The sequence below is a fragment of the Ceratotherium simum genome, chromosome 20 (assembly GCF_057802395.1).
Source record: "Ceratotherium simum simum isolate JZ-2026a chromosome 20, ASM5780239v1, whole genome shotgun sequence".
NCBI lineage: Eukaryota > Metazoa > Chordata > Mammalia > Perissodactyla > Rhinocerotidae > Ceratotherium > Ceratotherium simum.
The window spans coordinates 26,039,174-26,055,831 of NC_141919.1; the positions used below are offsets into that span (position 1 = coordinate 26,039,174).

The following is a 16,658-nucleotide window of genomic DNA, read 5'->3' on the forward strand; positions in this document are numbered from 1 at the left end:
TGATGATTATTGGCTGCCCTAAATAAGACACTTATCTTTTTTTTTTTTGGTGAGGAAGATCAGCCCTGAGCTAACATCCACACTAATCCTCCTCTTTTTCTTTCTTTTTTTTTTTTTTGCTGAGGAAGACTGGCTCTGAGCTAACATCTATTGCCAATCCTCCTCCTTTTTTTTCCCCCAAAGCCCCAGTAGATAGTTGTATGTCATAGTTGCACATCCTTCTAGTTGCCGTATGTGGGACGCAGCCTCAGCGTGGCTGGAGAAGCGGTATGTCGGTGCGCGCCTGGGATCCGAACCCAGGCCGCCAGTAGCGGAGCGTGTGCACTTAACGCTAAGCCACGGGGCTGGCCCTAAGACACTTATCTTTTAAAGACAAATGCCAAGAATCCTAATTGTCTATTTTCAGATTTGCTGTTGCTTGGAAGCTGTAAAATGCTATTCCAGATGGAACTATCCACCATCTTTTTTTTAAACTAAACTTTTTATTTTGAGATCATTGTAGATTCACATGCAGTTATAATAAATAATACAGACAGAAAGATCTGTCTGTGCTTTATCCAGTTTCCCCCAATGGTAACATCTGGAAAAACGGTAGTACAATATCACAACCAGGATATTGACATTGATAAGAGTGAAGATAACTGAGCATTTCCATCACCACAAGCATTCCTCAAGTTGCCCTTTTAAAGCCACACCCTCTTCCCTCCTTTACCCACCCACTCCATAACCCTTTGCAATCACTAGTGTGTTCTCCATTCCTATAATTTTATCAATTGAAGAATTTTATATAAATGGAGTTATACAGTAAGTAACCTTTTGCGGTTGACTTTTCATTCAGCATGATTCTCTGGAGATTTATCCAAATTGTTGTTTTTATCAAGTTTGTTCCTTTTTGTTGCTGAATTGTATTCCATGATATGAAAATGCCAGTTTTTTTTAACCATTCACCTGGATTTAATCATTCATCTGGGATTGTTTCTAGTTTTTTAGCTATTAGGAATAAGGCTGCTATAGAAATTCATGTACAGGTTTTTATGTGGACATAAGTCTTTTTTTCTCTGGGACAAATGCCCAGGGATGCAGTTGCTGGGTTGTATGGAAGTGTGCATGTTTAAGAAACTGCCAAGCTGTTTTTCCAGCATGACCTTACTGTTTTATATTCCCACCAGCAATGTCAGAGTGATTTGGTTTCTCTACATCCTTGCTAGCATTTGGTGTTGTCACTATTTCCAATTTTAGCCGTTCCGATAAGCGTATAGTGCTATCTTGTAGTTTAATTTGCGTATTCCTAATAGCTAATGATGTTGAACTTCTTTCCCTGTGCTTATTTGCCATCTGCATAGCCTTTTCAGTGAAATGTCTTTTGCCCATTTTGTAGTAGCATTATTTGTTTTTCTGTTAAGTTTTGAAAGTTTTTTACATATTCTAGTGCTTTGTGAAATTGTGGTTTGCTAATATTTTGTCCCGATAGCTTGTCTTTTCATTCTCTTAACGTGGTCTTTTGCAGAGGAAAATATTTTACTTTAATGAAATAGAATTTGTCAAATTTTTGTTTTATTGCTTGTACTTTTGGTGTCAAGTCTAAGAACTGTTTGCCTAGCCCTAGATCCTGAAGATTTTCTGTGTTTTTTCCTAAAGATTTTATAGTTTTACATTTAAGTTAATTTTTGTATGAGGTTTAAAACTTAGGTCAAGGTTCATTTTTTTGCCTATGGATATCCAACTGCCCTAGCACACTTTGTTGAAATGGCTTTCTTCCATTTAATCACTTCTGCACCTTTGTGAAAAACCAGTTGGGTATATTTGTGTGGGTCTCTTTGTGGATTCTCTCCTGTTCCACTGATCTATATGTATGTCTGTCCCTTTGCCAATACCACACAGTCTTGATTCCTGTACCTCTATAATAAGTTTTGCAATTGGGTAGGCTGATCCTTCCAACTTTATTTTTCATGATTGTTTTAGCTGTTCTAGTTCCTTTGCCTTTCCATATAAAGTTTAGAATAATCTTGTCTCTATCTATGAAGGAATCTTGCTAGGATTTTGACAGGAACTGTGTTAAACCTATATGTCAATTTAGGGGGAATTGTTATCTTCACTATATTGAGTCTTCTAATCCATAATCATAGTATATCTCCATTTATTTAGATTTTTATTTTCTTTTATCAGCAGTGTGTAGTTTCCAGTGTGCAAGTCTTGTACATGTTTTGTTAATTTACACCTAAATATTTCACTTTTTTGAGCTATTGAAAATATAATATTTTTAATTTTGATCTCATGTGTTCATTGCTAGTATATAGAAATATAATTTCTTTTTGGATGTTTATTTTGTGTCCTGCAAACTTGCTGAATAATTATTAGTTCTAGGTGTTATTTTGTAGATTCTTCGGGATTTTCTATGTAGAGAATCGTGTCATCTGCAAATAGGACCAGTTTTATTTCTTCTTTCCTGGCCTTTATGCCTTTTATTTCCTTCTTATTGCACTGGCTTGAACCATGTTAAGTAGGAGTGATGAGAGCAAACCTCCTTGCCTTGTTCCCTATCTTAAGAGGAAAGTGTCCAGTGTTTCACCACTAAGTATAATGTTAGCTATATGTATATTTTTAGATGCTTTTTATCAAGTTGAGGAAGTTCCCTTCTATGCCTGTTTTTCTAAGAGGTTTTTATTTTTATTTTTTTAATGAATGAATGTTGTATTTTGTCAGATGCTTTTTCTGCACCAATTGATGTGATCATGTGATTTTTCTTTTTTTAGCCTGTTAATATGGTGTATTGCATTGATTGATTTTCAAATATTGAACCAGCCTTGCATTCCTGGAATAAACCCCACTTGGTCATGATGTGTAATTCTTTTTATATATTGCTGAATTTTATTTGCTAATATTTTGTTAAGATTTTTGGGTATATGTTCATAAGTGATATTGATCTGTAGTTTTCTTTTTTATACTGTCTTGGTCTGATTTTGGTATCAGAGTAATACTAGCTTAAAATGAATTGGAAACTGTTTCCTCTTCTGTTTTCTGGAAGACATTGTGTAGAATTGATTTTAATTCTTTAAATATTTGATAGAATTCTTTATTGAAACCATATGGGCCAAGAGATTTCTTTTTTGGGAGTTTTTAAAATTATGCATTCAATTTCCTGAATAGTTATAGGACTATTCAAATTATCTGTTTCATATGGTGAGTTGTGGTAGTTTGTGTTTTTTGAAGAAGTAGTCCATTTCATCCAAATTGTTAAGTTTGTATATGTAGAGTTGTTCATAGTATTCTCTTATTGTCCTTTTGATGTCTGCAGGATCTGTAGTGGTATCCCTTGTTTCATTCCTGATATTGATGATTTGTGTCTTCTCTCTCTCTCTTTTTTTTTTTTGTCAGTCTTGCTGGAGGTTTGTCATTTTTGTTGATCTTTTTAAAGAACTAGCTCTTTGTTTCGTTGATTTTTCTCTCTTGTTCTTCTGTTTTCAATTTAATTTATTTCTGCTCTTATTTTTATTATTTCCTTTCGTCACCTGCTGTGGCTTTATTTTGTTTTTTTCCTAAATTCTTGAGGTGGGGCTTAGATTATTGGAAACATTTTCTCTTTTCTAATGTATGCATTTAGTGCAATAAAACTTCCCTCTCAACGCTGCTTTAGCTGTGTCTCACAAATTTTGGTATGTCATACGTTAATTTTCATTCAGTTCAGTGTGTTTTTTTCTTGCCTTTGAGACTTCTTCTTTGATCCATGGATTATTTATAAGTGTGTTGTTTAGTTTCCAAGTGTGGGTACATTTTCCTTTCTGTTATTGATTTCAGTTTGATTCCATTATGGTTGGAGAAGATGCTCTGTATGATTTAAATTCTTTCAAATTTGTTGAGATTTTTTTACAGCCCAAGATACTATCTATCTTGGTATATGTTCCATGAGCACTTGGAAGGAATGTGTATTCTGCTTTCATGAATGGAGTGTTCTATAAATGTTGATTAGTTCCTGTTGATTGATGATGATGTTGAATTTTTCTTTTTTCTTGCTGATTTTTGTCTAGTTCTATTGATTATTGAGAGAGTGGTATTGAAGTCTCCAACTGTAATTGTGGATTTGTCTTTCTCCTTTAAGTTCAGATAGTTTTAGCTTCATGTATTTTGCAGCTTTGTTTGGTGCGTTTAGGATTGCTCTGTCTTCTTGGTGAATGACTCTTTTATTATTATATAATGTTGTCCTGCTCTGTCTAATTTTCTGAGGTAGAGGAAATGCTCTGGTGACTTACGGCTAGCTAGAGGTTACCTCCTCCCATTGTGTTTGTGAAGAAAAGAACTAGAACTCTGAAGAGTTTGGATATAAATAGGAAACTTGAAAGGTGGTAAAAACAGCATAAATTAGATAATTAAGTTGCCCTGTTGATTTTATTTCTTTTACAGGCTTTTATATAAGCCGAACAAAATATCTAGGAAAATTTGAAGGTATGGGACAAAAAAAGTAATCTTCAGTGTTTGTTATAAATAAAGCAGCAGTAAAAATTGTTGTACATATATCCCAGCATATTTGTGTTTCTGTAGGATAGAGTTCTAGCTGTAGACTTCGTAGGTCAAAGACTGGTTTTTTTTCTTTTTTCAAATGGGAATGTGGGGTCAGGTCAAAGTACATGAAATCCTCTTGCTGAATTAGTAAGATAGCCTTCCCTTTAACTGATATTTCTTTTTTGTATTGACACCTTCTGTCATTTTTTTTTGAGCTGTATTTAATGGCATTTCTAGTATCAAGGTAAATTGGAGAGATGATTGGGTTAATTTGCTTTCTTCGTATTTTAAAAGGTACTATTTCTTTGAACTTGATTTTTTGTTTTTTAAAATAAGCTTTTATCAGAGTATACTACACATTAAAAAAAGTGCACAAACCATAAGTGTATAGCTTGATGAATTATTACTAAGAGAATATACCCTTATAGCTGTTACCCATGTCAAGAAATAAAACATGACCAGCACCGCCTAAAAACCACTCTTCTTGCTTGCTCCGAGTCACACCATTTCCTTCCACCCCCAGTGTAAACGGTGAATTGACTTTTTACCCCATAGATTAGGTTTCTAAAATATTAACTGTAATTTATATAAGTGGAATCATAGAGTATGTATTTTTTGTGTGTGTCTGACTTCTTTAATTCTGTGTTGTGTTTGTGAGATTCATCTCTGTTGTAGCAGCAGTAGTTTGTTGATTTTCATTGCTGTATAATGGTATTACATTTTATTAATATACCACAATTTATGTATTCTATCTGTGTTTAAGTATTGCAGATATCTTGTTCCACTCTGTGACTTGTCTTTTAACACTCTTAATGGTGTCTTTGGATGAACAATATTTTCTACTTTTAATGTAGCCCAATTTATAAATCTTGCTGTGTCCTTTTAAAGAAATCTTTGCCTACCCCAAGGCCATCAAGACATTCTCCTTGAGCTTCTTTAAGGCTTCTGTTTTTATATATAAACTTTTTTATATTGAATAAATTCATTCTTGCTACTTTTTAAAGCAGACTTTTACTGGAAAATAGATGTTGAATTTTATCAGATGCCTTTTCAGTAGCAACTTGATTTTTTTCCCTGTTTTTGTATTTAATCTTGTATTTCATTATATTGTAGTTTTCCTTATACTTTATCTGCAACCCATTCCTGGGATGCACCATCTTAATCATAGTGGATAATTAAAAAGTGTATAATGGTCTCTTTTCTAAGATTTTATTTAGGAGTTTTCATTTGTTCTCATTAAATGAGGTTAGTTTGTAATTTGATTTCTTTGTGTGTGGTGCTCTTAAGCATTCTGCAGTTGGAACCATCTCTACATATATATATATATATTTTTTTTTTTTGGTTCTTTGGAGTGTGTAATATAAGAATTATTTTTCTTTGAGTGTTGGGAAAACATTTTTTAGTAGTTTCATCAGTGCTCTTTTCTGTTTATTGTTTGGTAAGTTTTCTCATTCCCTTTGTTTTGGGTTTATCTTTTTGTGTCTTTTTTTGGTTTGTATTATCTGCTTTGACTTGTCATCTTTTTACATAGCTATCTATCTTAATTCCAAATGTGTCAATAAATAATAGAGAATAGTTTGCCATAAAAGCTCTTAATCTTTTTTATTAATTATATTTTTTATTTCTGATTTTATTAATTCACATTTTCTTTCCTTTTACAAATGAATGGGGCTATTGATTTGTGTTGTATCTTCTCAATGAATTAGCTTAATTTTTTTCCTACTATATTTTCCATTTTCTTTATCTGCTTTTAGATTATTATTTTCATTTAGTTTTCAGCTTGTGATTTTGTTCCATTTCTAAAATCTCAGTTCATTTTGCTCTTGCTTTTCTTTTTCTTAATTACTAAGGTATTTAGAGTGGTAAATTTTTTTTTAGTAGACTCCCGTGTATATTAGTAAAATTAGTACTTCTGTTTAAGATATTTTATTATGTTCTGCAGTATTTTTCTTCACCTGTTCATAATTTAGGCAAGATGTTATATAGCTCTTTAAATTAAAATATAATTTATTGTTTATCACATTATGCATACATATTGTGCATAAAATATGTATATACTTATACATAATTTCCAAGTGAATAGACATCTTTTAATTTATTCTGAGAATTGAGTATGTGTTTGTAATTTCTACCTTTTTGGATTTAATGAGGAAAATAATGACTCCTAATTTCATATGTTAATAGTTCACTGTCTTATCTTTTAGTTACTTTTCTAAAGAAATTGAAATCACGTTGTATATATTACTTATTAATTTTTTCCTTAATATAGCGTGGATATTTCCTCATATAATTAAATGATTATTTAAAAAATATTTCTAATGGCCACATAGTATTATAAAGATTTTTCACGAGCTATTTAATGAGAGCAGTTTTGTTGACTGTTTAAATTGTGTTACAATACATTTATTTGTATTTTTTATTTTAAATTTTATGTATTTTTAAACACACATACACATGGCATGAAATTCAAAGGGAACAAAAGAGCTTACAAAGTCTGTCTCTGTCTGTCTGTCTCTTTCTCACTCTTCCTTCCCTGTGAAGCCATCAGTGTTACTAGTTTGTTGTGCTTGTTTTCGGGACTGTTTTTTTCATAAATGAGCAAATACATATACACTTTTTTCTTTTTCACACAAATGGCCATCTGCATCTTTTTTCACTGAATATACCATGGAGATGATTCATATCAGTATGTAAAAAACCTCATTAATTTTAGGGCTGCAGAGTGTTCGTATGTAGAGATGCATCATAATTTATTTAAGCAGACTAGTATTTCTAGATATTTAAGTCGAAACTGTATTTATTGAGATTTGCTCCTTAAATGTAGATCTTTTGATTGTATTCCTTCTTTCACTCCCCTTCTTTGAGACATAGTTTTGCCTTTCTTAGTGAAGAATTGGGTCAGGCTGACCACTGCCACTGTCTTATAGGAGTTACGGACTCCTTTAAAGAAATAATGAGCTCACTTCTTGGGCGGCAGTGGGGGGGGCCGGTGATTAGGGAGGGGAAGGAGAGCATTAGGCATGGGAGGTGGTATTAAGGACTCCTCAGATTGAATGTCCTAACAGTATAAATTTGTTTAAAATGTGAAATATGATAACATAAAACTGCATAAGACATAGAAGTAGTGCTTAAAGGATTATAAAATGAATATCTGTGTGACCCCATCCAGGTCAAGAAATAGAATTGCCTGCACCTATGTGCCTCTTCCATGTGCTGCTCTCTTCCATGCCCCTGATGGTAGCTACTTTTCCTGACCATTAATGTATTTGTGTTGATTCTCTTTATAGCCTTATAATCTAATTGTGTATTCCTAAACAATGTAGTGAAATTGTGCTTATTTTTGGAGCTTTTCCTCTAATGTTTTTAGATATCTGAAATTTTGTAGCCCCAGGAGCAGTCTTGAAGAGGAAGTGTCACAAAGGGTGTATGGGAAGTGAAGGGGCCAGGAGTCCTACACATTTTGTCTTGATGAAGTTTGGGACTTCAGTCTTAATCTTATTAGGTGAACTTGAGATCTTTTTTGTACCAGGTGATGGAGCTATATCTTCACTGTTGCCAGGATTCTGGAACTAGCTCTGTGTTTGGTTCTGCTGTGACCAGGGCATGGTCCTGCCTGGAGGTCTCTTTAATGTGTCTATTCTATTCCTATTCGTGTTTCTCTGCTGGGCATTTTTAACTGTGTTTATGCTTAAGAGCCCCTGTGGATTGCAAAAAAAAGAAAAAAATTATTTCTGAAGTCATGCTTTTATTTTTTTTCTTTCCTAACCTGTAAAAGCTATGGAGTTTAATCTTGGGCTTTATTCATAAATGCTTGTTCCTCTCTCCCATTTAGGCACCTTGAAAGCTTGAGCAAATCAAGTTTTCCTTTTTTGTGCAGAGTACTTTGCCTTTTCTATAAACATAAGTAGAAAGTGGCATTGTGTGATAGATCATGCCTGACTTTTTAAAAACAGAATATTTTATATAAAAAGGCCATAGAAATAATTTCTAGGTCAATTTTGTAGCTGAGTTACTCTTGAACTTTTGTGATGCTACTTACACCACTACCTAATACACGTATAAATTTATGTAAAACTGAGACCAGAGTTTCATGAACTGCACCCTTTTTATGTAGAGTTACTCTGATATCCTTTATTGTGTTCTAACTTCATTAAACATAAATTGATTGGGGACTCATTAAATTGTCTGCAGGATCCCTCAGTAGGTCACTGCCCACTGGTGAAAAAGTCCTTGATTTTCTAGAGGAAGAGGTTGGCCCCAAGGGATTAACCTGGATTAGGCAAATTAGTGTCATGGCGAGGTTAACAGCGTGGACTTTGGAGCAGGACAGACTTGGGCTCAACTTCTGACTCTGCCACTTGCCAGTTGTTTGACCGGGGCAAGCTAGTCGTCATTCTTGGGCCTCAGCTTTCTATAAAATGGGAATGGCACTACCTGCCTTGGGGTTATGAGGATTAAATAAGAGAATGTGTGGGTGTAATGGAAGCGTTAATACACAGCAGCTGTTATTAGCTTTTATTACTTGTTTCAGAACTTAATGGCGTTTCTGACTTCTAGCCCAGTGCTCTTTGTACAGATTGCAGAATCTACTATGACAGGAGTTATGGGAGAACGTTAAGTAACAACAGGTGGATAGGAATTGCTTAGTTGATCTGCTTACCCTTCGAGATGAGTTCAGGTGACCACTGGGGTCTGTGCTTGCAAACTCTGCTAGTTTATTACAGGAGTGGGAAATGCCTAAAAGCATCAGGCAGTTACAGTGCCTTCAGAAGAGTTGGTCTTCCTGTCCTTGTTAATGGACAGGAGGTTGAAGCTAAAGTGTGTGTGTGTGTGTGTGTGTAAGTGTAAGATCAACTCGGGAGGGACAGAGGACCTGTTCTCCTGTCTGAGTCTTCACTCAATCTCCTCCCATATTTCACATTTAAAATCTATTCCCTCCTCCACCTTTTAAAGAATACCCAGTTGTTATATTTTAGATAACAATCTGTTCATGAAAGGAATTGAAGCAAATTTGAACATTAGAATTTGACCAGAAAATTAAATTCATGTAAAATCCTACCATCGAGAGAAACCCATTTATTAACATTTGGAGTTTTTTCTTCTAGTCTTTTTTCATGCATTTAAATAAATTTAGCAGTAATACTGTACATTCAGGCATCTTTGTAATGAAATAAAAACAACTGAACTGGTTAGATAGCACCAGATCAGTAAGATGATAGAGGAAAGAAGAAGGGACACTTGATTGAATGGCAGAGACAGTGACCTCTTACTATGTCTGAGACTGAAGGGTGGCCCTTGATTTAATCTGCCCTCTCAGATGTTCTGGAGCAAGTAAGAATTTGACTTTAAAACTCTTCCCTGCTTTCTGCTGTTTCTCTCATATTTTGCATGCACTCCTGCGATCAGAAGAACAGGTCTTTATGGGTGTTATGCTGCTGAAATTAATATCCCATTAGATTGCTGGTAGAGTTGCAATTTTTTGTGAATGTGAAAGCTGAATTGTTTCTAGTAGTTGTACTAAACATGTATGTGGTAGGTAGTGCTTTTCAGTTGCGTCAGCTTCCTCCACCAGTGAGATCCCCCCCAGATCCTGAAGAGAACCCAGGTGTGATGGAGGAAGTACCCCACCCTCCACTGCAGTACCTGGATGAGATGTGCTCTCTGGAAATGGTGACCTAATATGAGGCCAATCTGCTTTCTCTTTTTCCCACAGATTTTGAAGCCAGCTTCATAAGGCTTTTGGACAAAATAACTAATGGTTCTCGAATCGAAATAAACCAAACAGGTAAGCTCCTTTTTTCCCCTTTCCTGAAAGCACCTATATGTGCTACTTAAATATTCCTGTTTAGCACTCCTTTTGATGGTATAAATATTCTGTTCAGATGAAAAGACCCAATTTCCTGTCTGTGATACAATTGTCTGGAGAAGTATGTGAAATCTGCCAATTTTAGGGGCACACACTTGATTTAAGGAAGTTAGAAGAATGAAAATTTCAAATCAACAAGCAAGCACTTCCTCTTTTTTAACAATATGTTTTATACTCAACATTTACATACAACTTTTTAAAGTCCATTTGTATACTTATACTGTTAATTAAAATCTTATAACAAGCTCTGTGAGGTATTGTATGCGCTGAATTTTATTTTTTTATTTTGTCTTTTAAAATAAGTTTGTACAAGTATATGCAAAAAATGTGAAAATCCCTTTACCTATTTCCTCTTCCACTTTCTCCCCCAGGGGCAGTCACAGCCTGGGATGTGTGCCCTGTGTCCTTTATATGCATTTGCTTACATGGACACCTCGAGTATCTCAAACCATCAGCAGGATCATGCTCTTCATATTGTTCTACTGCCAGCTTTTTTTTACTGGCACAATTGTCTCAGAGAACGTTCCCTGCCTGGCACATGCAAGTCCACCTTAATATTTCAGTGGCATTTAGGTGGTTTCTAGCTTTTTGTTTGTTTGCTATTAGAAACTCTTGTACCTGCATTGTATAGGATACCATGGCAAACATCCTTTGGCTGAATCCGTGAACTATGTACTTTTGCACATATATTCATCAAAGGAAGCTCTGAACTTTCCCATATGTTGGCTCTCTTAAGAAAGAAAACAAGCTTGGCTTCATAAGTGGCCCTGCACCACATCAGACTCGTTGACCTGTAGCTGCATTTAGCCATACCTTATAGAGAACAGGTTTTAGGCATCAGACTCCAGATGCCCTTTGCAAGCAATGATTCCTTTGGGCTTCCTTGGCTTGCTCACTTTGAAATTGCTGGAGATTTTTTTAGCAATTTTTATTGGTGATTCAGAGGGTAGATAATTCTGTTCTTTTCTAGTCACATCTGCACATCTGCAGCTTAGTTTGGGAAGTAAGACACTTACGTGATCCTACTTCCTCATCATCACCCCCCCCCACACACACACACACCTGGAGTAGAAGCCTTCATTCTGATGATCTGGTCAGTTTCTCATTTGGTTAATTTGTAGGTGTAAAGACGTGTAGAGCTTAGTGGTTATATAGTCTTTTTTTGTCTTTTTGACCTAAAAGATTGGTTTTGTGACTCTAATAGTATTTAGAATAATTGATGTAGAATCTTTCCTTTAGAGAAGTTTGGGAAGAATATGATTCTGATTGTGATTGTTGGGATTTTGGTTTTTAATATAGTAAAACCTAAACTTATTTTATGAAACTCCCAAGAACTACTTTCCTTTTGAGTGACTGAACACATCTCCCTCCTCTAATGTTAAATTAGTTTATTGGTAAATTGTGCCAGAAGACATTGCAAAACATTTGAGCAGCAAAAATACCTTGTTCACCCATTTATACCCCTTAGATCATCTAGAGTATTTTACTTTTTTTCCTGCTCCAAATATGTAAATCCATAAGAAACTTTGGGATGATATGAATATGTGAAAGAGTGAATAAAGACAATAAAGAGTTTCCACTAAAGCTATTCAATAATTTTAGATATTTTCATTTATTACTGTTAAATTAAAATAGCTACTATTAATGGTATTAAGTGCCATAAAGTACTTGCCTTCTCTAGGCTTCTTGTTTGGTGACTGGTATATGGAAATCTCATTTCAAGGGCCTAGAAGAAGTTGGTTGCTGGTGTGATGATTTCAGAACATCATTTGTAACACCCACATGCCCCCCACTCCACCATCAGCACAGTCTGAGAATGTGCTGTTGGGAGACTAGCGTGTCTGTTAGGATCTCTCCTCTGTGCCCTGCCATGACTTTGGCAATTCAGATGGCTTAGGGAGGAGTTTAATTTATTACTGTTTATTAAATTACACTCACAGTTTATTATTGTTACAAGGGCTTGACAGTAATGAGTCAGCTTTTGGAGTGAAGTGTGGGCTCTTAGGAATGGCATTTTGAACTCTCTTGGATGCCCTTGTCAGGCTTCCCCTTTGGGACTCACTGCCTTCGTTGCCTTTGTGAAACTTTTTTTTCCTGCTGAATGTGGCTTTCTTTCCTCCCGTGTAAGGAACAACCTTATATTATCAGCCTGGCCTCCTATATGGTGGATCTGTGGAACATGACTGTAGTGTCCTTCGCAGCATTGGCTATTACCTGGAGAGTCTTCTTTGCCTGGCTCCATTTATGAAGCACCCGTTAAGAATAGTTCTGCGAGGAGTGACCAATGACCAGGTTGACCCTTCGGTGAGTAGTGAGGCCAAACCACAGTGTGATTTTTGTTTGGTTTCTTGTCACAACTCAACTTTTGAGAAACAGATTCCTGATAAAGCACAGGTTTATTGTTGAGCAGATTTGTTTTGTTGTTTACCTTGAGATTTAGAGATTAATCACTCTAGGAGGCAGATGAACCAAGACTCAAAATCATCAAATTCAGTGACAATTGTTAACATTCATCAAGGTGCCCTTCATTGTTGTGTCTAGGAAGCTTCAGAACAGATGCTTGCAGTCTCATCATTGTTGACATGAAATATGGCTCTGTTGGCTGAAGTATGTGAGAGTGGAGTTTTCATAAGGTCATGTGATAGCTGAGGCTGGAAGGCAGCAGATCAAAATTTTAGACAGAAAATAATATCTCCTTGGCATTGCTGCAGCATAATCTTGACTTACTCAGGCTTCAGCCGTAAACTTTAGCACTTTCTTCTTCCAAGAAGAGTTTGCAGGTTTAGAAAAAGGGCATAAGGGCAGGGAGGGTATATGTGAGCTTTGATAGGTTGTGGGCACCAGTAAGCTTCTTATTAAACATGCTAATTTTCCTGCACATATGCAGAGGATAGTTTAATATACAGGTGGAATTTTCATTGTGGCCACCACAACTGTCTTAGTGCCAGTCTGGGATGGGTTTTGTGTGTGTGTGTGTGTGTGTGAGAGAGAGAGATTAGAGAAGTCCTGTCCAGTCCTGCCTCTTCTTGGGAGGGAAGGATCCCCTCCTTTGGATGCCCTGCCGTCTGGAGATGGTATCTTAAAGCTGAGGGCTGTGTAGCTTTCCTAACCAGGGAAGACCAGTTAGGTGGCGCAGTGAGTCCTAAAGTGGAGACTGCTGGTATTCACCAAGACACTAAGGTTAATGTGTTCTTAGGCATTAAAAGACTTATTCCCCAATTCTTGGGAACTCAGGTACATAAACTCTTTTCCTAGAATCCTGAGTACAATGCAAGATCTAAAATTCTTAGCTGTAAAGGAATGTTGCATAAACTGTTTAGAATTTTAAACTAATTTCAAATGATTGCTTTTTTCCTGCATTTTCTGGAAGATTTTAGGAAATGGGTCCTTCAGTTAAAAGTGTGAGAGGAGGGCTCTACACTTTTAGATTGGAGTGAGGAGGAAGGTGCCTTGAATAGTCGGAAAAGGCCCTGAAGCATATAGAAGACTTTGGCACTGTATGTCCCAGTTTTGTACTCTTTTTCTATAATTGCTAGTGATCTTAAAAACTGTTATCACTGGCAATATTTTAAAAAGTTTTATGTATTAATAGTGACAAAGATTAGTTGATGAATGCCCCAGAGATAGTACTTAACTCTTTTATGCAGAGTATTAAAAAAAAATCTGTTTTCATATGCTGCAGGACTATCTGTTTTTGCTAGCTGCATGACTAAAATGACCTTGATTAGTATCTGGCTCCAGCCTAGGGTAAAATACATACACCTAATCCTGGATAAAGGTTAACTTCTTCAGCCTGTGGCTTCTTCATTTCGCGCATTCTCTTTAATGTGTGGTTTCTCCATCAGTTCATGTCTGTGTCTCCTCTCTGCGCACAAGGATGAATATGATGAGTTCTGCTCTTAGGGAACTCAGTCTCCTGGGGTGGACAGCTGTGAACACAGCTAGGGAGACCACAAGGCTGAATACCTCTGGGCTCTAATAGAGGTACAAGCAAAGTGCTGAAGGTTGGGGAAGGTTTTCTAGAGGGAGAGAAGCCACAGAGTTGGTCTGGATTTTAGGACGATAACTCTGGAGGCCGAATAAAGAGTGAACTGGAGAGATGTCAGCCAGTTTGAACATTATGGAGATGGAAGTGGAAAGGAAAGGACAGATATGAAGGACAGTGTGTAGGGGAGACTTCATAACTTGACAACTAATTGGAGATGGGATAGGAGGAAGTGGTCATAAATAACTCCATGCTTTCTGTCCTGGTTGACTTGAAGGATAGTGATCAGAAAGAGTTTGACACAGGGAAGAGAAAAATTGTGGTAGGGTGATGGGTGTTGTGTTTGATTTTGGTCCTGTTCCTTGGGATTTTGGTGGGATATCCACATGGGGATATCTAGTTGACAGTTGGAAATTATCGTCTGGAGCCTCAGAGATAGGTCGTCAGGATCTCACCTACTGGTAGTTAAATCCCAAGGAGAATGAGATTGACCAATGCAGAGGTTGAACACTGGCAGCTTTGGTTGAATTAATCCTACAGGTGTTTTTCCTTTGGTTTGCACAGTGTGATGGTGTGTGTATCTGAATCAGTTGTTCATGTTTGAAACCCCAGATTTTATGTTATAGTAGGTTGATGTGGCAGCACTGGACTGCTGTTCCTCCACGACAGCTATCAGTTTGGGCTGAGTAGCAGCTGCCCTCTTTAGATAAGGCATGAGCTCTCCAGTTATCTGGAGGTCTTAGCTGACCTCATCTTGCATTTAAATTCCCTTTCTGGCCTCTGTGGGTGTTAGAGTTTTTGCCTGTGGTCCCAGGGACTGAGAATAGAAGAAGAGGAAATGAATGTTTAAGGTGTGAGTGGGGGAAGAGGAGCTGGAGACAGTGACTGTGGAGATAGAAGTGTTTGGAGAAGCCAAGCAGGAGTTGAGTTCTAAGAACCGGGATGACCCATGGAGTTAGTCTTTGCAGGAGTTGAGTTAGGATTGAGCAGGGAGATTCAGCAGTGAGAAGTTTTATTGACCTTTGAGGGAGCAGTGTCACTGGAGTGTAAGGACAGTCACAGGTTGAGGAATAAGTAGAAAAGAGAACCTTGGGAAGTTAGAGGCGATTCTTCCAGAAGGTTAGATAGGATGATTCTTGAAGGGCTGAGGTTGGGAATTTTTTTAAATGAGGGGAAATTTGAGCTTGCTTGTAGGCTGAGGAGAAGCTATAACAGAGAAGAAAAAAATTAAAAGAGATTGGGGGATTTAATAAGGGTAACTCCTGCAAAAGTCCAGAGGGGATGAGGGTAGAAAGCAGAAGTGATGGGGTGAGCTTTATAAATGGGTAGGGACATTTTTTCTCTCAGAGGCAAAAGGATAGGAAATGGGGAGAAATTTTGACAAGAAGGAAAGTTCTGGGAGATCTCCTTTGAATCTCAATGATTTGGCACCAGAGCCCCCAGTAGATATTTATTGGTGCTATCAACTTGATCAAATGGTGAGTGAGGATTCCATTCTTTTTCATTACCCTCCTGGAAGGGGAAAAGAAATATAATAAAGTCTGTTGTGTGCTGGGCACTATTCTAGGTGTACGTATATATGTGTCCATTTTTATTTAATTCTTATACCAACCCTGTGAGGTGGGTGTTCTTATCACAGTTTCAGACAGAGTAACTGAGAGCAAGTTTCTTTCCTTTTTCTATTTGGCATGGATCTGATTACATTGCTACCTGTTGATTGATTGACTGAACTGTAAGGGTGACACCTTTGCCCTGAGGTGCCACTCAGGTCCGACTTTTGCATTTTCTCTCTAACCACAGAATGACTACTCAGTTTCCCTTAAGCAAAACTTGCAGACCACCCCCACTCTGCTAAAACTAGTGTGCAGAGCCAGAGGAGACTGTGGAACGTGTCCAGCCCAGCCCTTGATTTTATACGGCAGGAAACCAAGGCCCTGGGGAGACAGGAAAGTGTCCAGGTCTCACAGTGAGTAAGAGGCATAGTGAGACTCAAGCCCACATCTGCTTTTCCAGCCCTTGTCCCTCCACACCAAGTTACCTGCCCTCCATGTCAGATGGAGATGATTTAGGAGAGATGACCACACCTGGAGTTACACTTGGACTTCTGGCTAACCCTCAAATTTGACTTCATTCCTTATGACTCCATGTATAGGTAGGGTGAGCCAGAAAGGATACTCTCTTTTCTCTTCCCCAAGAGAGCTGGTGTCTGCCTCGTTCCAGGGAGTAGTGTGGGCAGAGAAACCTGCATCTTTGCATCCCGCACTTTTTCCAGAAGGCTTGGCCTTCTCCCCAGATGCCGTTAATACTAGC

The 16,658-nt window shown here is 37.1% G+C and overlaps 1 protein-coding gene across 2 annotated transcripts in view; it reads left to right on the forward strand.

Moving 5' to 3' along the window:
- Positions 1–16,658, forward strand: part of RCL1 (RNA terminal phosphate cyclase like 1) — a 56,555-nt gene that overhangs the window by 5,567 nt on the left and 34,330 nt on the right. For both annotated transcript variants that reach the window (XR_015555433.1, XM_004440667.3), the window contains exons 2-3: positions 10,211–10,282; positions 12,492–12,667. Coding sequence is in view for 1 of the 2 variants with exons in the window: in XM_004440667.3 (XP_004440724.1) it covers positions 10,211–10,282; positions 12,492–12,667 (248 nt within the window). In the remaining variant the exon portion in view is untranslated. The remainder of the gene's footprint in view (positions 1–10,210; positions 10,283–12,491; positions 12,668–16,658) is intronic.